At 48.2% G+C, this 21,149-nt stretch overlaps 1 protein-coding gene across 1 annotated transcript; it reads left to right on the top strand.

Annotated features, from left to right (window-relative positions):
- The first annotated feature begins 11,179 nt into the window (after positions 1 to 11,179).
- Positions 11,180 to 20,887, top strand: CXCL14 (C-X-C motif chemokine ligand 14). The gene is made up of 4 exons (XM_076350165.1): positions 11,180 to 11,582; positions 12,459 to 12,564; positions 17,317 to 17,427; positions 19,693 to 20,887. Exons 1-4 carry the CDS (start codon positions 11,519 to 11,521, stop codon positions 19,706 to 19,708), a joined length of 297 nt encoding a protein of 98 aa, XP_076206280.1. The 5' UTR covers positions 11,180 to 11,518; the 3' UTR covers positions 19,709 to 20,887.
- The last annotated feature ends 262 nt before the right edge of the window (positions 20,888 to 21,149 follow it).

Genomic DNA, 21,149 nt, shown 5'->3' with positions numbered 1-21,149 from the left:
GAAGTTCTGAGAAACTCAACGTAGCTGCAAATACCCTTGAACATAATTATGGGGGTGAAGGGAAGGGGGGAAATGGTCACTTAGCTTGAACTGGACTGTTTTAAGAGCCTCTTCAGGAAAAACAAGGCCACCCTGTCCTACACATACGAGTCAAATTAGTAATTACGTTCTTGGCTGATATAACCCTCCTGACCAACTAGCATGATCATGGATACAAGATCAAGCTAGTATTGTGGGAAAGGCAAACCTATCCTGGTTTTTTTCTTTCTGCAGCCAGCCTTACCCAATAGCTTATTTGGAGCTATTTACGTGCTAAAGAAATTAGCACGTTGGGTACAACGTGGGTTTGTTTGGGTACAAACATGTCTAAAGGCTGTGTGGGCTGCTTCTCATACTTAGAAACTGTATTTTGCTATTCAAGAGCATTAAAGAATTCAATTTTCACTTCCGGAGAGCGTTTCCCAGGCGACTTTCTTCCGCTGCCCTGCTCCAGTGAGGAACATCAAGAGCCACTGCAGATCTTTGAAGAACCGGCCAATAATTTCAACGTCTCCTTGGCAAAAACAGACCCCGCAAGGCAGTCGTCCCACCTGACAGCTTCAGAGCGAAGGGGTGGGCTGCGCGGGGAGCCAGGGCACAGCTGTATTCGCAGCAGAACAGCCTTTCCCAAGCCAGGCACTAGATGCAATTAGAGAGAACAGAATATCCCAAGTATAAGATATCAAAACAAAACATGTTCAAACGCTGGAAGCCAAGCGTGGGGCAAGGCTGCGGCTGTTTGGAGCTGGCCTCCTTTCTGCTGGCACCCACCGCTCGCAGACATGGAGAGCAATGCTGTTTAAAAGCTTTTTCGTGTTGTTCTCTGTGTTTGTGGGGAGTTTCAGTTTTGGAGCTTTAACTGCCTGTTGTTGAAGTCGAGGTATTCCTACTGCTAAAATGTGGCTCCTGTGTCATCAAAGTGCCATATCTATGGAAAGTTCACTGTGGCAAGGGGAAGAGATGCTGCATGGCACAGCCAAAGTCATTGCTAAGGGGAAAGAAAAGCCCACCGAGACGCCTGGAAGGGAAACCATGCCTAATCTAGCTGATATCACCAGCAAACGTGCAAAGCACCAGAGATACAAATCCTAATGAAGAATTTATGAAGGAGTTAATCAGAGAGACCTTAGTCTTAAGAAACTATGACAGTAGCACAGAGATAAAACATTCATTTTGGCCTCCAGCAGTACTTGCCTGCTACCAGCCAGCTGGTTGAGACTTCAGATCAGGGGCTTGTACATCAGGGCAGGAGCAAAACCAGACTGTTTGTGCTCACACGGAGAGGAGGTGGCTTTGGCAGCAGCATATGGCTGCAAAAACCTTGAATCTTCTCACAGGGAAGGCCAGTGCTGGCTGGAGCCGATCACCAGCCACTGACTGCCAGTGCTAAAAGGACAGGGCAACCACCCCTTTACCCAAGAACATGGAGATTATTTTTTCAGTCTCCAGTGCAAGACTTTTCACACTGATTTCCAGCTGGGCAGAGGTTTGGTGATTGCAGAAGCAGCCATGGGAGAGTAGGACACATGCACAGCACAGCCATGCCCCGAACTATGGAGTGGGCACAGCAATCTGCTTTAAAAGAAGAAGAAACAAGACCACATCTGGTCTCCAGGGAAATGTTGGGACCAGGGCTACTGCTGGGGATGAGGCCTCATGGAAAGTACTTCTTTCTCTGAGGGCAAGTCCATTAGGACACGAAATGCCAAAGCCCACGGCAAATCTGAAGTCCCAGAAAGGGTCTGTTTAAAGGCATGAGGACTGTGACTCCAGAAGCGTTACAGAAATGTTGAAAGGGAAGGGTGGAGATCCTTTTCTCTATCTCAGTTTTGAGCATCTGCAATGCTGCTCTGTTAACGGGCCTGGCGAAGGAAGGTGTGTGCAGCTCAGCCTCTATGAGATGCTGATATTGATCAGTTGATGTCGCTGTTATGATGTGCCTGGACTCACGGCTCTGATAACCCAGACCTTGAACCCTGCAGGAAGCTGCGCTCTGGCAGATGCCGTGGCTCTGCACGGTTTCTGAAGCGCACCAAGGGAGGGGACATCCCGTAGCGTCCCACCGCTTGTACCTGAAATGGATCATTTCCTTTTGAATCCCTGCGGGGGATCAGCCTCTATCACGGGTTTCATCTTTGCAGTCACGAGTTATCCAGCTCTGTTAAAAATATAAGAGAATATTTGATCCCCTGAAGGGAAAATTTCCCAATTCACCATATGAAATAGCCTGTAAAGCAGCATTTCCTTTGATTTCTCATTTCCTTTTATTTTTCAGTTGATCTCATCGCATTCTCTCATTGTCTCATCTTATAAAGCAAGTCAAGAGGACAGCTAATCTGTTTTCCCTCTGCCCTTCTTAATGTCTTCTTGATTGAAATTCATGTTAACTCTAAGGTACCTTAATCTCAGAGAGCATCCATAAAACCATGTCCACTTCTATAAAACTCTGCTGCTCTGAAACTCCTCTTTCAAGCCACTGAGATCTGGGGAGCTCTCAGGAACGGGACGGATACTTGCATAATCCTTAGCATGTACCCAAAGAAGTGATGGCTGCTGAGTGTCTCTGCATCACTGGCTACTTTTGGTCTTTTCCAGTTTGTGCAACCCCCTGCGAGTCATTTAGCTCTGTTACTGTGGCTTTGGTTAGCTGCATTAGCCCCATTTGGGGAGCAAGGCTGTCCGGTGGGCTGGCTGTCACACGTAGAAGGTTGGGACCAAGATGCGGCGGCTGTGTCTGAATACACCAAGTTTCTCCAAAATCCTCTTGGGGACAGAGAGATGCTCTGACACAGGGGACGAAGGGAAGGAGAGAGGGGTACTGCATGCCCGTGAGCCTCCCAGCTTCTTCTTTCAAAGGTGAGCTGCTAGCACGAAGCCAGCCCCATCCACAACGGGAACAACCTCGGGCACTAACCCTCTCCTGCAGCATTAGGGCTCCAGAGCACCACTTCTGCTTCCAAATCACTTTAGCAGCAGCTGCCTGCCTTTTCAGAAACAGCCAACTGCCAGGAGAGGCTGCCAAAGGCCTTTGGAAAGAATCACAAGCCGGACATATTTTTGTCCCCGAGAGTGAAAGCGGTGAAGCCCTGAATTTGGGGGAGACACCTAAGGCGGCTTGCAGGGAGCAGAGGCTGCACCACCAGTTTGCCAGTCCCTGTCCCAGTCCCGCTGCTGATGCACAGCCCCACGACATCGTTGTATTTGGCATTTATGGATTTTATCAGCCCTGTCTTGTTCTCTAGCTGATTTCGCATTTAATTTCAACAACAAAAACCAGTGCTTCTACACCAATGTGCCATCCTTGTGTGATTTTTTGAATTATTAATAAAAAAAATAAAGAGCTCACACCTACCTACTCAGTGATATGACAGTGCAGTAAAGCAGAGCGTGACTTTTCCGTGCTTTATCTATTCTTGGTGCAGGCACCCTCAGCACCAGCCAAGCAGGAGAGGGTAACCCGGGATGCAGAGAGGAGGGGGATGCTGCACAGTTGGCACTTGCTGTTTCCCTCCCCGTTCTCATCCCGTGATCATCCACAATCCCGGCTGAACCACCGTGCTTTTAAGGAGTGATGGACTTAAGAGTATTTGCTGGCACAGTGGGCTGTGGAGTGCTTGGCCTGGCTTTTTTGCAGCCCACCCAGACCACAGATGAAGGAGACACGGGTGACATGGAGGAATCACACCTGAGCATGCAACCAGGTGGAAAACCTGCAGAAAGTGGGCAAATCCAGCCTGAGAAGGGCTCAGAGCAATGAGGCACTCTCCACCAAGTCCTTACCGATTATACTGCAGCCGGGAGAGGTGCAGAGCCCTGTTAAATTGGGAAGGGGGATGCTGCAGAGCCCTCCTGACAGGGGGGAGGTGAAAGATGCAGAGAGAAGAGCCTTCACCGCAGCCAGGTTCAGGCTGTGCCGGCAGGAATGCCGCTTGGTTTACTTGCACAAATATCAGTTGTTTTCTTTGCAGAATGAACTGATTTTTCTTAGGAAAACTGGGAATAACAACTATAAACTTCTCCGCCCCCCCAAATGCTATGGTAATTAAGCTTTTATCTGAGTAGATAAAATAATTAACATATTTATTGCTCAGAAGAAAAAAACTAATTTTATGATTGATTGCAGCCTATTAATCTTCCATCAAATATTCGAAGTCTGCATTGTTAGGTCATTCATTTTATTTATTTTTAAAGACGTTACATATGTTTTCTATCCCAAGGGGAGGAAAAATCAGCATATGAAAAATTCCCATTATTACTAACACACAGCTCAGCAGAAAACGAACAGAGACAGGGAGCACCCATCCTATCTGCAGGAGACAGGGCTTCATTAAGCTTGCAAGGGCTTTTTGCACATTACAGAAAGCACTAAGGAGGTGGGAGAAATGCTGCAGAGCCCCATAGGCACCTACAAATGCTGTGGCTTCGTGCCCAAGCCAGCCTCGGTGCCGCCGCGGTGCTTGGTCCTGGCACTCCCGCACCTACATGCACCCACCTCCGATTGCACCACGGGCACTCCTGCACGCTTTGCCTGCCTGCCATCACAGGAGATGCCGTGAGATGATTTACCTCCACACTTAATCACTCTAAATTATGGGCATTTTTATCTAATGGCTTTAATTCTCGGTTCTGGGGAGTTTCGTTGCTGTGGTTACTGGGCAAGTGTAAACAGCTCGCAGTTACCCTGGAGCAAGCTCGTAAAGAAACCTCCCAAAGTCTGCAGAGAAGACCCTATGTTGAGTGCTGCATTCACGCACTCACAGAGTTTTGGGGTGGGTTTTTTTGGAAACATGAAGCCACAAGTCCAAAAAAAGAAGCCAGGAGCCACCAGAGACAAAATAACCATAAAACACATCACGGTACTCATTGCCTCTTCCTAGCAGGGAAGTCATCCCCATCCTAGTCATTCCCTCCTACACGGGGTCCCCAGGGCAGCTCCCTGCCTGGATGCCACCAGGCAGGTCGTGGGCCAGGCCATGAGGTGCTCCTGGCGCAGAGATGGCACAGCACGGCCTTGCAAAGGGGGTTTGTGCAGGTGGGGAACCCGTGGAGAGAGGTGCAGAGCACGGGGGAGACCTGGACAGGCTTTTGGCAAGGAGAGGAGTGCGGGCAGGCAGCGGGCAGGCAAGGAGGGCAGCAGTGGGGTGGACCTGACCCCCGCTGCATGGCTCTGCTTCTGCAGTTGTGCATGTATCAAACATTTTATGTCTTCACCTTTTTGATGCAAAAGCCCTCCTAAAAGACAATAGAAAAGCCCCACGCCTCCAGGGCTTTGCAAAAGACCTCGAATAGCTGCAAATGTGTCCCTGCCACCGCATCTGCTGGCACAGGGCTGTCACTGGGCTGTCACTGCTGCAGTGGCTGTTGGCCACCAGGCACTGCACCTCCCATCCAGGGTGCCAACAGGGCCCATGGGCGCTATTCCTGCCACTGTAACTCACGGTAAACAGTCCTTTACACCACAAATGGTTCAAAGCATCGCTGTCCTCTCCCCCACAATCTGTTTCCTTGAATTAAGGCCCATAAAACCATTGCAACGTGGACGCCTGCGGCAGGCTCATGCTTGCCAGCCCTTCCGAGGGACTCTTGCCCCACAGGGACCAGCACTGAAGGTGGATGTGCTGAGTCCCCGCGGTAGATGCTGAACCACGTTCCTGCCATCCCTGGAAGAGTTTGAAATTATGCCTAGCTCTGCTGACCCATGAAAAGGAGAAGTGCCAGGAATGGATTTTCTCGTGCCTGAATGTTTGTGGTTCTTGCTGCCACAGCCCTCCATCTCGGTAAGAGCTCACCTGGGACCGGATTAGAAACTTACTCGGGTGCTGATCTCATTTGGTCCTATTCTCTTGCAAAAATAAAACACCTTATTTGGTGGTTCGCTTTTCAGATTCCCCAGGCTTTTGAATGTGGATGGCTTGGCAGCAGAGCCACTTCTTTTCAGAGAAGTGGCATTAATAGTGCAGGGAGAGGCTGCCTGTAGTTTGTTACATACAGTAACACCCTATTCTATCCCAAAAGCCTTTCATCTGAAAAGCTGGCACCCACAGATTACCCAAAACTACCCACACACAAAAAGAGATGCGATGAGCAAATCAGGGTGGCACAATTTGTTTCCAATCCTGGGACAATAAGAAAGGCTTTCCATCCAATTGCCCTTGTGTTATTCAGCCAGTGTAATGTTCCAACTGTACGTCTGGGGAGTAATGCAACATCCTCTCAGTCCAAGACCAAGGATCAAAAAAAATCAGGAAAGGGAAAACACAACAACGAGAGCAGGACCCCGGTGCCGTCCCCGTCCCGAGGAGCTCTCACCCCACCCACCACCACGGAGACTTCTCAGGGCTTTGGCCGGCACTGTCAGGAACGTGAGTGAGTCAGATCAAACAAATTGCCTTTCTTTCCTTCGCATTATTCCCTCTACACTATAGCAAGCGTTGGGGTGGATAGCAAAAAAGCCATCCAACTCGCTGCATGATTAAGCGCAAAATAAATACCTACAACCATTCTCAGCTTAGATGCCTATTAAGAAAATGGTATAAAGTGTAAACTGTGCTTGCATGTGAAAACCAACGGTAAGTTGTAACACGCAAGGAAATGAGTCAGTAGGAAATTAAACACAACTTACTATTTTCTCAATGTAAAAAGCCACAGGCGGGATTAATCCTTTTGTGCATATCTAAAGGTGATTCTCAGATCACCTACACAAAGAGTCAGTTCTCCGTTTTGCCATGTTATTGCAGCCCTTTTTAATGATTCATGACGAAGAGCTTCAAAGAGCTCCAAGCCTTGACAACAGTCCCGGATCCGACCTACTCGTTCTCATCTCAGCAAAAAATCCTTCTTGGTGAATAATTTAGGTCTATGAAGAGAGCTGCCTTAAAACTATTCCCAAGAGAAGGAGCAGTGTCTAGAATTTAATCTCATCATGGAAATAAAAATAAAAAGAAAATATCAAAAGAAAGCAGCGACTGCAACAACAATACAAGCCTTATTTTGCAGAATTCATCCGTTGTGTAACTCCACAGAAGGGAACGCAGCTGTTTTCCCTGAAATATGTTTCATGTTTCCAGAGACCAAAGATGAAATCCAAAGCTTTGACTTCCAGCTTACGATAGACAAACACATGCAAGGATGACACAACTACTGTTCAGGGCTATCGAGGGAAGAAAAAGGCCATTTAGAGCTAAAGGTGAAAACACGGACTTGACCACAGCCTGTAGCACATCCTCTGCTGACTAAGGACAGCACCGTGGGAGCAGGCTTGCAACACCCTCCTGAAATCTGAGGCAATTCTCCCCTCACTTCAAGCTTGGGATTGAGTTTTATATTTGCTCTGTTGCAAGGGCTGAGGGCCCGTGCACTGCAGGAGGCTCGCACCATCTCTCCCATAGAACACATTGCATCTGGTGCTGAACACAAAACGGTTACAACACCAAAAAGGCATAAAAACTGAAGTGTGGCACCCAAGAAAAAAAGATGCATACAACATACATCGCATCTGTGCACCTCCACCTTAATGCTGAATTTTCTAGTGAGCATTTAAAGTCCCAAATTCCTGACACAATATGCAGGGATTATGTCACATCATTTCAAATGCTTAATCTTCTCCTCCGCGGGCTGATTGGGACATTCTTATACATTAAATTCAGATTAGCCATTTGCATCAGTTTGCTTCAACAGCAATAAGTAGCTTCAGTTTCATGGCCATTTTACAAAGATTTCTCACCATGACTGGCATCTTCATCTTCCTTGTATGAAAGGCTGTTACATTTTGAAGGAGAGTTAATCCAAATCGTAGCTCATGCTGCACTTGAAATAACCAGCATAACCGAAACCACCAATACTGAAATATTTCTAATAATGGTAACAATTTTAATAGTGTATCTTCTGGTCCCTGGGGTGCAGAGAAATATCTAAGAGACTTTCTCTGTGTGGTGGGTCAGGATGTTGTGTGCACCCTCAGCAGGAGGAAAAGCCTCACCCAAGGGCGGGTCGGGGCACAGACCCCATCCAACTCTTATTTCAGCACAGACACAAATGCCCCTGCACTGGCAGACACAAGGGCTCGTCTGGAGCCCTCCCATTTTCACGCTGACACTATTTATTTTTGGGGTGAGCCGCTCTGTTCCGATAGCTCTTGCTTTGAAAGGCCTCCGGGATGGCAGCGTGTGTCTGGGGTTTGTCTCCATGTCTTAGAGTGCAAACGTTTTGCTCCAGCTCATCTACATGTTGTGCTCAGCATGAAGCATTTCTACTTCCAGGTGGCCAAAAATGGTGAAGATTTTGCTTTGAATGATAATCCTGTTGCTAAAATTTTTCTTTCTTATTTTAGGAGGAGACAACCACTCATCCCCACTCTCCATGCTGCAAACCACCCTCCTGGGGGTGGCAAATCACCACTGGTCCCGCCAGGTCTTACCCTCAGAGGCAAAGCCAGGCTTCACCTTTGGTTTGCCAGGGAGCCTTATGCTGGGGCGTAGACCTGAAAAGAATAGTTAATGAGATGTAATGACAGACCTGTCACCAGCAACAATGCCCTTCTAATTAGCTGGACAAAGCGGGTGGTACGCTATGTGCACAGGTATGGTTATGCTCCCTTGGGGACCGGCACGGCTCTCGGAGCACGTCCCATCTGTAGAGCTGAGGACAGCAGCTAGACCTTGACGACTACGCCTGGTCTGAAACACTCTTTTTGTGGGGGGCAAAACCCAAGCCCTGATTCATTACCATGCAATCGGGCGGCTTTGTGAGGGCTGAAATGGATGCTTTGACCGGCACTCGCCCCACAGCTTGGGCACAGTCCTCCCCAGACGCGTGAAACGCCGGCTGCTTGCCGAAACACGTTTGCTGAGGCTTAGCAGATCTGCTGCAGATACCGCAGGCACACGAAACACCAGCATATGCTGAGCTGCTCGGCATATGCTTGCACAAAGAAAATATATCTGGATTATCAGGGTTTCTTTTGGGGCAGACTGTGGTGAATTCCATATACGTTTCCTTTCCCTCAAATCCTTTGCTAAAACTTCTTCCTCTTCTGTGATTGCCATTTTGAGATAGAACAGGTGTCAGAGACAGCTGTACATGGCCACCAAAATCTGTCACACCAGGCAAGAGACACCTTTGAGCTCTCAGAAATAATTACAATCAATGCCAGCGCTTGGCATAAAGACACCGAACTACTCGGGCGCATAGTGAGCAGTTACCGTATTTACACACACACCACAAATACATCCATTTCTACACGTAAATTGGAATTAAAGCAGAACTTTGCTTATTCCATAGCTAATCAGCTTGGCTCTTTCAACACGAGTAAGTGACATACAAGAAGAGGGGATTCGCTTTCGGAAAGCTCGAGAATTTCCTTCAGTATTTCTCCAGCTTGTACACGAGTTTCCTAGTTTGGGGGAAGTTCAAATTGCCATCAGCTAAAGCTGCACCCAAATTTTTATTAGCAGAGGGGGAGGGAAAATGGCTTTCCCTTCCCACAATTCCTCCCGAGACTGTTCCTGCACACGGTGGAGAGGAGGCTGCAAGGAGGGAATTACCCCGAGCCGCAGCAGGGCAGGATTACAGCCCTGGATGGGATGGGGATCAGTTTAAGCCAACTCCCTCTGGTGCCCAGCGAGCATCCTCACCACCCAGCTGATAGTGACTCTGAAATGAGCCTTTTGTGCTCTCCTGCAGTATTTTTCTTCCTCATATAAGGAATTGGATAATGACAATTTATTTCAAAGGTTTGAACTGAGATCTGCCATGCCTCAGGTGCATGTTTTTATCACCAGGCTGTGGAACAAACCTCTCTCTTGTGTCCTGTTGGCAGTTAATAACACACACCCCAAAACATCCCTAGCAGGGTGCAATGAGAGCCTCAGGAGCTGGTTTAGAGTTGTGCAGTGCAAATGCCCAAAGCATAACAAAAACTATCATACCATCCCTTCTGCCCCATTGCACCAGTGGCAGCCGCACAAACCTGCCTGGGAACGGGTCTTTCACCCCAAAAAGCTCCCTGCCACGTCAGCGGCCCACCCCTGCTCCCCCATCCCATGCAGGGCAGCGGCGAGCCGGCAGCGGAGGCAGGCTGTTCCCAGCGTGTCGGCACGTCTCGCATGAAACCCAGGGCCAGGAACAAGGCAGCTGCCTGCACTGCCTGTGCGCAACGTGCAGGCTGTGTGTGGTAGGGCTGTACTCGCAGCCTGCCAACACCCGGGCCGGGAACGCGGCGGGGATGGCCGCTGCCAATGGGAGCCGGCAGGAATGAAGCCATGTGGGAAACTTAAAATGCAAACGGAGCTGGGAGTGCGTGGCGTGTCCTTCCCAAGCGCTGCCTGACCTGGCAGGATGGCTGGTTTCGGTCGGTTTTAGCGTGGATGGGTGTGCAAGCGCGGAGCGTGGGCAGCCGTATGCTGGGAGAGGGGCTGAGATGAACCAGGCATCAGCAGAGGCATTTATCTGCAATGTGGTTTGAATACATTACTATGAAGGAGTTTAGAGACCCGACTCTGATCTTCACCCATTTCAGTTACACAGGCAAAAGTCTGGAATCTGGATTTTAAAGATGCTATTTTAGCTGTTGGTGAAATCAGAAGCAGACTCTGCAAGGGAGAAGGAACATGTATTCACATCCATGAAGTTCCTGCGTGTTGCTACCGTGTTCTTCACGGAGCAGAACATTGCTGGAGTGTTCATTAAAGCAACCCGAAATTGATCTTATTTCCTGAAACATTCCACATGCTAAACCCACCTAACAACGCTCTTAGGAATATTTTTTTCCCATTTAATTCACTAAGATTTCCTTTAGATTTGGAAGCCTGTTAAAGCTAGAAAATAATATTAAAGCCAATAGGTCACCTCCCTCCCCAGGTGAGATTTCTCCAAATCTTGTTTCCGAGGTGCATGGGAATTTCTGTGAAGCGTAGGCTTCCCTCAGTGCTCGCAAGCGGGGGTTTTTCCACCTAGCAGCCCCATTCACAACAAACACCCCCCAGCAAACCTCCTCCCGGTGAGAAATGCCCCAGCTGGGCAGGGGCAGCCGCCCCATCGCCTGCGCTCCCGCCCCCGGGAGGCTCGGGGCGGGCGCGGGGGGGGGGGGGTGTCCCCCCGGGGCAGGAGCGGCCGCGGGGTGCCGGTCCCCTCCCTCCCCGCCGGGGCTGAGGAAGCGGAGGGAGCCGTGGAGTTGCTCTGCATATTAATGAGCCGGGAGCAAGGGCAGCGGGAGCTGTTTTAAAAGAGGACAAGGGGAGGAAAGCGGCAGAGCGCAGGCAGAGCGCAGGCAGAGCGCAGGCAGAGCGCAGGCAGAGCGCAGGCAGAGCGCAGGCAGAGCGCAGGCAGAGCGCAGGCAGCGGCAGCACCGCCGGGAGCCGCTCTTCGCTGTCCTCTCCCTGGCGACATCCAGCCCCGGAGACGGGGGGATCTGGGGGACGAACGCGAAGCGAGGAAACACATTAAAACCCCCGGCGCCTCTTTAGGTACCTGCTGTCTCACCATGAAGCTCCTGACAGCAGCTTTGCTTCTGCTGTTCATCGCTATGTGCTTAGCCAGCGCAGAAGGTAAGTCGGTTTATTCTGCTTATTCCCATGTAAATCTCTTTTCGGGGGGGTTGCTTTTCCAGTAATTTTTATTTGCCTGTTGCTAGCCTTGAGTTGGATTGAGCTGTCCCCCTGCATGTTGGGAAAAGTGATGTAGCGTATCTGTGGGGTAAGGTAGCTGCGAGTTTTTTAAAGGTGGAAGCAGAGGTAAAACACATGCAAAGTTGTGTCTTCATCGCAAGCCAGACAGCCCCAACTCACGGTGTGGGAGGTCATGCCGCGTTCTCTGTTATTCAGGAATATAGCTCAAATATCTCCTTCAAAACTGAGGGTGGTTTGCACAGGGAAAATAGAGCAGAGCTGGATTTGATGTGGTAGCGCAAATTCCACCGAGGGTGCCAGTGTGCCTTTTCTGCTGTGCGCAAAAATTAAAAAACACTCAGCTTTTGTCTGGCTGCGAATGCACCACAGCATCCGTGCGAGGAGAAATGACTGAAAGTCCTACAAAGTCCAAGAGAGACGGGAGTAAATGAGAAAGTAGCCGAGATGTGCGTTTGCTTGCTCAGTTTAAAGCGAGCTCTGACTCACATTTCCTTTTGTTAAATACAATTACATTTAATCACAGCAGGTGCACTTTAAAAAGCTCTCATATTTACTAAACCTCAGAACATACATAGTGCTCCAAAACTTATTTCCCAGAGAGTCACTACCTTTTCCTGAGATATAGCAAAGAAAATATTACTCTTTTTAAGCTCAACAGCATTACAAAATCCAGTTTTCCCCACTGAGGCTTGAAAGACCGAACTGAAGTTTGTGTGCGCACGTAGGCTGGCAGGGAAGGGACGTTTGGTATGCAGGAGGCTTTGCAGGCACATGAGAAAATGCTTTCTCTTGTAGGCGTAAAGTGCAAATGTTCAAGAAAAGGTCCTAAAATAAGATTCTCTAATGTACGGAAGCTGGAAATAAAACCGAGGTACCCGTTTTGCGTGGAAGAGATGATTATGTAAGTTTTCCTTCATTTATTGCTTTCTGTTTCCCTATTAGTTGTATTGCTTTACCTTATACTGCAAGTTCCTTCTTTGTTCTTTGTTTTCCTCATGCCCTGGCATGCTAATTTCTGGGAATAGGCATTTGCTGTAGCAGATGCAACAAAATGGGTAATTCTGACCAAAAACCCAGCTATCATTTTTCAACATAATCTTTTCGCTCAAAGAAATATTTACAGAACAGGTAGCGATAAAAGGATAATCATTACTTCAAGCGAAGACAGGGACAAATCCTACTCCAAACTGCCTGATGTAAAATCCAGAACTATTTAGTCCAGTTTTTTTTGGGGTGTGCAGAGTAAGAACACGAGCAGAGTTTGGTCCATGGTGGTTTCTGCGAGGAAGAGTTATCCCAACCAGAGTCAGATTTTCGCCTGCGCTGTACCAGAGCCATCCCCTTGCATTCAATGGGATTACCTAGCACGTAAGAAAACGCTTTCCTCCCCGTCTCACTGCAAGCCGTGACCAATGCTGCTGTGAAATCTCAGAGTGATGTAGTGACTAACCGAACCGAGGCAGGTACGGGGATTTTTGACATCTCCGATGAGTGGCTCAAAAGGAGGGGGTTTTTTTAGATTTTAAATACGGGTGGTTTGTGGGGTTTTTTTTCTGTCCTGTTTTGCATATCTTAAGATCCTCCAACAAAACACCATCCAACCAGCACGTGGGGCTGGGTAACGACCAGAAGGGCAGATTAGCCGAGAAGACTGCACCGAGCCCCTCTGCCACCTAAGAGGGAGAGAAAAGGGTCCCAAGAGCAGCTACACGCCCAGAACGCCGAGGACTGATTTACTCCAGCATTTGTGCTCCCTCACTGAACGTTTGCCATTCGCTTAATCTTAGAAAGGTGCTTTAACAGCAGGATCTGAGTCCTGTCCTGCCGAGCCGCGTACCACCTCCGGCACTCTGTAATGCCCACGGGGCCAAATCCTGCCCATCTGACCGGCACAAACAAGGAGATACCACGGGAGCCTGATCCTGCCCGTGCACAAACGGCTTGCCAGACTTGGTGGAGGGCATATGGAGGAGGAACGGAGAGCCAAGCTTCCTTAGGCTTCCTCCAGATTTACACCAGCATCACTGTGAGCAATGCTTAGCTCAGGGAACACCAGACCCACCTCTTTGAAGCCCAAATCAGCTGATGGTGACCTGATCAGAAAAACGCTTGCAGAGCATCACTGCCTGAATCAGTTCCTTGCAGCTTCACTTTGTTTGCTTTGACCTTTCCATAGCAAAAGGATGGCGTAGAGAGGCACTAACTCTTCGCATCCCACTCCTGGCATTTGCCCGAAAGCAACTGATTGCCGGGGGGTATAAAATAAATCTCATTAATGCAACATTTCACTTTCAATCAGAAAGTCGGGAAAGCTGGAACGCTGTGCACGAGCGGGTTGCTTTCCCAGCTGGATAGCTATGCAGATGCCGAGCAATGCTATTCAAGACCGGAGGGTTGTCCTGTGCTTGCAGCGGCTGCGGGGACAGAGCTGTCCCATCGCTCTCCCGTTGCTGCTGCTGCCCGCGGGGCAGGCAGGGCTAACCCGCTGCCGTCGCTGCCTTTCCAGCTACCCTAACGCAGTCTGAAGTCACCATTGAAAGCAAACTGAAATTAATATTCAGAGAACCAATTGATCCAGGAGTCTCCAGACGAGGCACAGAAGAGCTAAATTCCTGCGACTGAGTTTTTGTTGCTGCGGTGATCATCTAAAATGAGTTGTCAAAGCTGGGTCCCCTCCTGACCTCCTCAAAAGCTCTTGTATCTTTTCATATGGGAGAAATACGATATAAATGATGTTTGGCAGAGAAGAAGTAGGTACGATGGGTGCAGTTTAGGAAAGAATTTGTCTTTGGCCATAACCCCCCCAGCAGAGCTGTGGTACAGGATAAGAGGGAGCTAAACTGAGTCCTCAGTTTATTCAAAACCTATCAAGATTCACGGTACATCTAGCAGTAATTGTGTGTGTATCTGTCTCCCAGAATGAGGAAAAGCAGCAGAAAATAGGAGGCAGGTTTAACTCTTTCTGTCTGAAAGGATTCAATCCCCCTCCACATATTGCCCCATCCCAAAGAGGGGGGACGTGTCAGGATGAGAACAGCTGAGCCAGAGATGGGAAATGGGCACCACTGGGAGCCTTTCTCCAGGGGCAGCCGAGGTGGATGGCAGTCCCTGCACCGGCTCAGGTGAAGGGACCAGAGCCAGGACCCTGCTGGCCCCAGGGACAGGGTGTTCGTAGGCAGCGGTGCAGCCCCACCATCCCTGCAGATGAGATGCGTGGGGGCACGAGGCACTGGGGGTCACAGACCGACCCAGGGGCGCTCGTCCCAGCCCTGGAGGCATGGATGTACTAGGAGGTTTTTGGCACAGGGTCCCTCACACAGCCTGGATGAAGGCTCCAGCCACCAAGCCCTGGGCAGCTAAGGGACAGCTCAGCACATACCCCTGGAGCAAGCTCATGTCCTAAATGCCACTGGAGGGATCTCACTGGAGGTGTAAGTTCTGGTGCTTCAGTCCTTTCTCCATCCCTCTCCACCTCTTCTTGCAGCCCATCCAGACAACTCCTCACTCAGGGTATTGGCTCCCACAGCGCCTCTTCTTAGACGTCCCCTTACGTCTGCCAGACCAGTGTCCCCAAGAGCAGGGCCAGGTCAGCTCAGGGTGCCCAAAAATGCTACCACCCAACCCTGTGCCCACAGCATCAGGGACTGCGGGGGAACCGCAGAGGACCACAGGGCTGCTTTGGGAACGTCTCCTCTGCTGTCCAGCCTCCAGCATCAAAGCAGAAAACCTATATGTGATGTCAAAGCAACACATCTCAGCCTGAGAAAAGCTCTGGTTGTTCACCTGAGAAGCAAACCGTGCATCTCCTCCTCCTTAGACTGCAGGCTCTAGTAAATCCAGAATTGTCCTCCTTCACTCATGGTGTAAATTGAGGGCTTGCTGCTTTTCAGAGGTGCTCCTGCTCTGCTCCTCCTGCGATTCAGCTTGTACATCTCTTTCTGGAAATACTCTCTATGGTCTGTCAGAAAAGAAATCCAAGCCAAGGTCTGGCATCAGCCAGTGCAGACGACACAGCCGAGAAGGTGGCTGCTGGATGGAGAAACTTTGTGCCGACCTCAAGTCCCTTAAAACTTGCATGCCTCGTGCCTCCCGTGAAGGTTTGGTTTCACTCCCATTCAAAGCTATAGGAAAATGTCCCTTCTCACGGACAGAGGGGTTGGCTGAGAATGCCCTTGGAGCAGAGACAATCCATAGGTTTTAGCAGTGACCCTTCCCCTTCCCATGTCTGCAGCCACAGAGGCTCTTGGAGGCCTTCCACGGCTTTCCCACGCGTTGGGGAAAGGGCCACATCCTCCCAGAAAACAACCCAAAAGGGACACCTTGTCTTTTTGTGACTTTAGCTCACACCTGATGGAGGTGGAGCAGAGAAGGGGAGCAGGGAAGGTTAGTAGGATGGAAAAAACTATTTGAACACCTTGTACAACATTGAAATGGGAAACGTGGTGAGACCCTTAGCTGAGCTCATGCAGGCAACATGCAGCGTTTCACTTCCAGTCAGGCACGTCCCCTCTGCGCTGGGCGGGTGAGCTGGGAAAGTTTGCAAGGCACTTTTTCTTGTGTTAGAAGATAAACAGCTCCTTTCTGAACCAAACCATAAAAGAAGTCCATCAGTATGCACAGATATTTCTGGTTTTCTGCCATCCTTTTACTCATGTCTCTAGCAGTGTTTAAATAATTCCATTATAGGATTTTAGTTAAACTGAAAACCATGTTTCCCTGTTATGGATGGTATTTCCAGAAAATGAATAATTTCAAAAAAATTGTGGTGTTGTTTTTTTCTTTTTAAATCACAAAATTAATAACAAAAACAGAAAACTGCTTGATTTTGAGCCCTGAGAAGCGATAGCAGTCTTGATGTTTCTGAAGAGCCATCCTCTCGGGAAGCAGTTCCAGGTCTCTCCTGTCACCTGGGTTGTGGCAGACCACCCAGCAATGGCTTCACTAAGCTCTCCAGGAGGAAGCTTGAAATAACGGGAAGACCTTTGCCACGTTTTGCCTCCCAGCACGTCTTGTCCTGACAACAAGGGGACACCAAGCTGCTGCTGCCGGCAAGGAGAGAAGGATCAGCCTGTGATCAGAAGAGGCTGAAGCCCCCAGGACTGCCCGCCTGGGGCTCAGAACTAGTCCGTTGGGCACACAGGCACCCTGCCACGTGCAAGTATTTAAGATATTGCTGACTAAAAAAAAAATAAAATAAATTTAAAAAGGGGAAAAAAAAATAATCAATGAACCGGGTCTGATCTTTTCTCTTGGCTGCAGCATTGTTGAGTGTAAGGGAACCATCTCCTCATGCAAAGACCTTGCGGTTGCCTGAACGAACCCTAATTAAATTAGCTATTAAGCTCAAAAGAAAATATCTAACAGACAGGCAGAGCAAACCCACTGATTAAAAACAGCGGGTAAGTCTTCATCTGGTACAACCGAGTATAACTCTGTGGAAAATATTGCACTGCGCTGATGATAACAGCTGAAGATCTGTGCCAATATTATTACAATAAACTCAAATATCTGCCATAAAACACAAAGCATGAAAACCCCTCCCACTGCCCGGCTGGGTGGGAGCCCCCTGACCGATTTTGGCATTTACCTTGAGTGGGAGCAGAGGACCGGCATTTCCCCTGACTCCCGTAACCTGTGCTCGCTTGCCTTGCAGCGTGACTCTGTGGACGCGGGTGAGAGGGGAGCAGCAGCACTGCTTAAACCCCAAACGCCAAAACACAGTGAGACTGCTGAAGTGGTACAGAGTATGGAAAGAGAAAGGCAGGTAAGTACGAATTTGCTCAACGGGGGAGGGAGAAAGTCGTGGTGGCGATTTGGGCAATCAGCAGCGTTCAGACACAGAGAAGCCAGGAAAATGCACACGCTGCAAATGCTCTATCCAGCACAGAGGATGTATTTCATTACCAAAATTACAGTTATAAATGGATGTTCTTGATGTTGTTTCTTTCCTGCCATATGCAGTCCTCGCTTCTATTTTAGGAATAGGCTGTTCCAACTATAACTAGTGATTATTTTCTGTTAAACTATTCATCAGCTGATGCTCTCAGTTATTTACATACACTCACCTCCCTTCTACGGGTAAAAAGCCAAGATGAAAAGCTAAATTACTTTCACACGGTCGCAAGGAAAGCAGTCAGCAGAGCTGGAAAAAGAGTGCATTGTCACACACTTTAATCACACCACCTCAAAATCGTCAATATCTGATGACGCAGGTATTTGCCAATTTTAACTAGTATATCATTCCCAGAAAAACAGTAACTTGCTGGTAAGAACCTCTGCCACCTTCTCCCTTGCAAAGAGATTTTTTTCTTTTTTTTGCAAGCCATCAGTCATAGATAGAAGAGAGAGAGAGAGCAACATGAATTCCTGATGGTTGATGGTCAGTGGTGATGTCTCTATCTGTAATTAAAGGGAGCTGCCCAACTCCTACCACCTCTCCAGCCATGGCCAAGAAAGAGCCTCCGCACGCGGTACAGTCCCACCAAACCCTGATCCTCTTCAACTGATGGGAAATTTGCTCCTCAAAATTGAGCTCAAACGAGGCCAGCGAGCAGCAAGCCCCATCTCTCAGGAGGTCCAAGGGTGCCAGTGAGCTCCGGCACAGCCACGCGGTGCCCGGTGGCACAGGCAATGCCACAGCGCTGCCAGCGGTGGTGGGTGCTGAGCCCCTTGGCCGGCTCCCCTGACTCCCTGCCAGCTCCCTGCGGCTGCTCCACAAACAGAGCACGTGGGGAAGCCCTGGCTGTTGCATAACCACGTATTTACACTCTTCCCCTCTTTTTTTTTTTTTTTTTCTTTTTATAAGGCCGTCACTAAGATGACGAAGGATGCTCAGCCCCAGGCTTGTGCATTCAGGAAACGTGCAGGGTTCTCCCGAGCGGACCGAGAGGAGGGATGCCCCGTGCAAGGCTGTGAGGGCCGGGGTCCGTGTGCTGAAGACTAGCTCCTGTCTGCAGATAACAGTGCTGCTCGCAGTCTCCTCCATAGCCCAAAATAAGGGTCAGCTCGAGGCTTCCCCACAGTCCAGCCAGGGGGTGGGGACTGTCCCTGCTGCTAGGGAGAGGAGGGGGGATGGCGAGCCCAGCGTCCCCACGGCTTTGGCTGCCAGCCTGGGGCGTGCAGAAAGGACGCAGCACAACCCTCAGCATTTTACCTTGCTTTGCCTTGCCCAGCGCTGGCATCGCCGCGCTGCCGCATGCCACCCCTGCATCGCACCCAGCAGGTCCCCGCCACTGCTAACCGGGCAAGCAGGGCAGCCGAGCCGAACTGCGGCTGAAGAAGCATCAAGTGATTATTTCAGACATAAAGAGCCTGATTTAAACCAAGTCCTCATAATAAATAAACAATTTGTCAGTGCCTTCAGTGCCAGCTGTACCAAACCCACTGAATTGCTCCCCAGGAAAAGCCAGGGAATTTAAATGTAAATGGAATTTACATTTAATTATAGTCCAAATGTGAATCTCTTCCCCAAAACAGCATTGTCCCTAGTTTTCCCCATGCCATGGAAGACCACTTTCATGCATGCTCCCCAAAGAGCCAAGGATTTTTCAGCAAACCAGCCTGTCAGGTGGTCTTCTCAGGATGTAAACTAGAAAAATAATACTGCCTATAATACTATTCCAAACATAACAGATACTGTGAATTTATTATCTATGTACAGCTCGTGATATACTTCAACATTTGTATACGAGATAGGGATTTTCCAGTGGTGAAAGTGTATTAGCAGATGTGGATTTCTTCATCTTACGTATCCTGATAATCATGGCAGAGCGTGTTACTCCCCGCACGCCTGCAAGACGCGGCGGTGTCAGAGTACAGCCCTCCTCCCAGATGCTTTAGGGATAGCAATCTGGGGACTGCTGAAGTCAATAACTTAATTTCCAATTTACTTAAGCAAAGGCTAAAAATCTGGCTTCTGGTTTTTTGTTGTTTGTAATAATTTTTATTATTATTATTATTATTATTATTTAGAAGGCAGTTTTTTCATTCATAGTTTAAACATCTTGCTCTCGGCTTTCCTTCTGTTTAGGGTTTATGAAGAATAAGAGGAAGCGGCGTGAGGAATGGAGCAGACTCCCTTGGCTGGCGTAGGACTGGGCTCTGCAGAAGATTATTTCTCTCTCACAGACATAAGACACAAATTCTATATTATTATAAAGCACTTTTTACCAAGGGTCAGTTTTTACATTTTATAGCCATGTGCAAAAGGCTTCCAGATTTCACAAGCATCCGTTGCACTTCAGATTTCATCCCCGCCTGCTCTGTCCTGAGATTGGGAAAACTCATGCTTTTCATTTTAGAGAGATTGTTTTTTGGGTTTGGTTTTGTTTGGGTTTTTTTTAATTGTTATTCATTCATACTTCACTATGATTGCAATCGAGCTTTATAAGCTCATTAGACAAACAGTAATGTTTGTAAAGGTGTTACACAGCCGTGTCCCTCACCCTTCCGCAGTGGGAAAGCTTCGGTGCTGTGGTTGGTTGTCATGTTTGCAGGCTCCAGCATAGTCAGGCAAAGCGGGGACCAAAGACGAGTCTGCTGGGGAAGATGCCACTGAAATGTCGTGGCTGTAACTGCAGAAGTGAGGTCCCTCAACACGTCGTCAAATGAGTATGAACATCACTTGTGTACCTCTCCTTTAATGGACTTGAGGGCTTGCTGCAAGGTGAAGCGAACCATATCTTCCATTTAACGTTTCATGCTTTAGAAAGCATTTCTAGGTCATTTTTATTACTAAGAAAATGTTTTGGGTTTGGTTTTTTTTTTTTCCACCTGAAGTTCTTACAGAAAGTTTGTGGCTTCAGTACCGAGACATTTTAAGCTTCAAGACTATTGTGTATGATTTCCTAGATTTGTAGCAACAACAACAACAACAAAGCCTTTAAAAGGTACCTTTTTATGAAAAATATGATAGGGCAAACATAAATACCTATATATGTTTTAGTCACAATACAACATATCCATTATTTTGAATGTAATACTTCAATGTTAAGCAGTGCATTCGTCTTTTTAAAATAACAAAACTACCTTTTCATTTGTAAATACACTATAGGAAGTCTCCCTATATTATCTTTCTGTATAATGTACTGTACTGCTAAATTATCATATGCTATTTAAATGTTTGAAGTATTTAGAAGGTTGCATGCAGATTTCATATTTCTTTCTAAGACAAATGAAAAAAGTAATAAAAAAAATATATTTGAAAAAAGCTGACAATTGCTCTTGAATTTCCTTAAGCCATCAGGGAACTCCAGCCGCTTCTAATGACTTTTTTTGGTGGATGAATTGGTTTGGGGAAAAACACTGAATCAGAGAAGCTGATTTAGAGATATGACATCTTGATGACACTGGAATTGGAAAACATTATTCCAGTCCAATTTACCTCCCTTTCTCATTTTAGGATTTGGACTTTGCCCAAACACTGAGGAATCTTGTTACATAAAGAAGGGCTATGCCATGCGCCTATAGCCACTAGCCCAGTGTTAT

The sequence above is a fragment of the Aptenodytes patagonicus genome, chromosome 12, assembly GCF_965638725.1.
Source record: "Aptenodytes patagonicus chromosome 12, bAptPat1.pri.cur, whole genome shotgun sequence".
NCBI classification, from domain to species: domain Eukaryota; kingdom Metazoa; phylum Chordata; class Aves; order Sphenisciformes; family Spheniscidae; genus Aptenodytes; species Aptenodytes patagonicus.
This window is presented reverse-complemented; position numbering and strand designations above follow the sequence as displayed.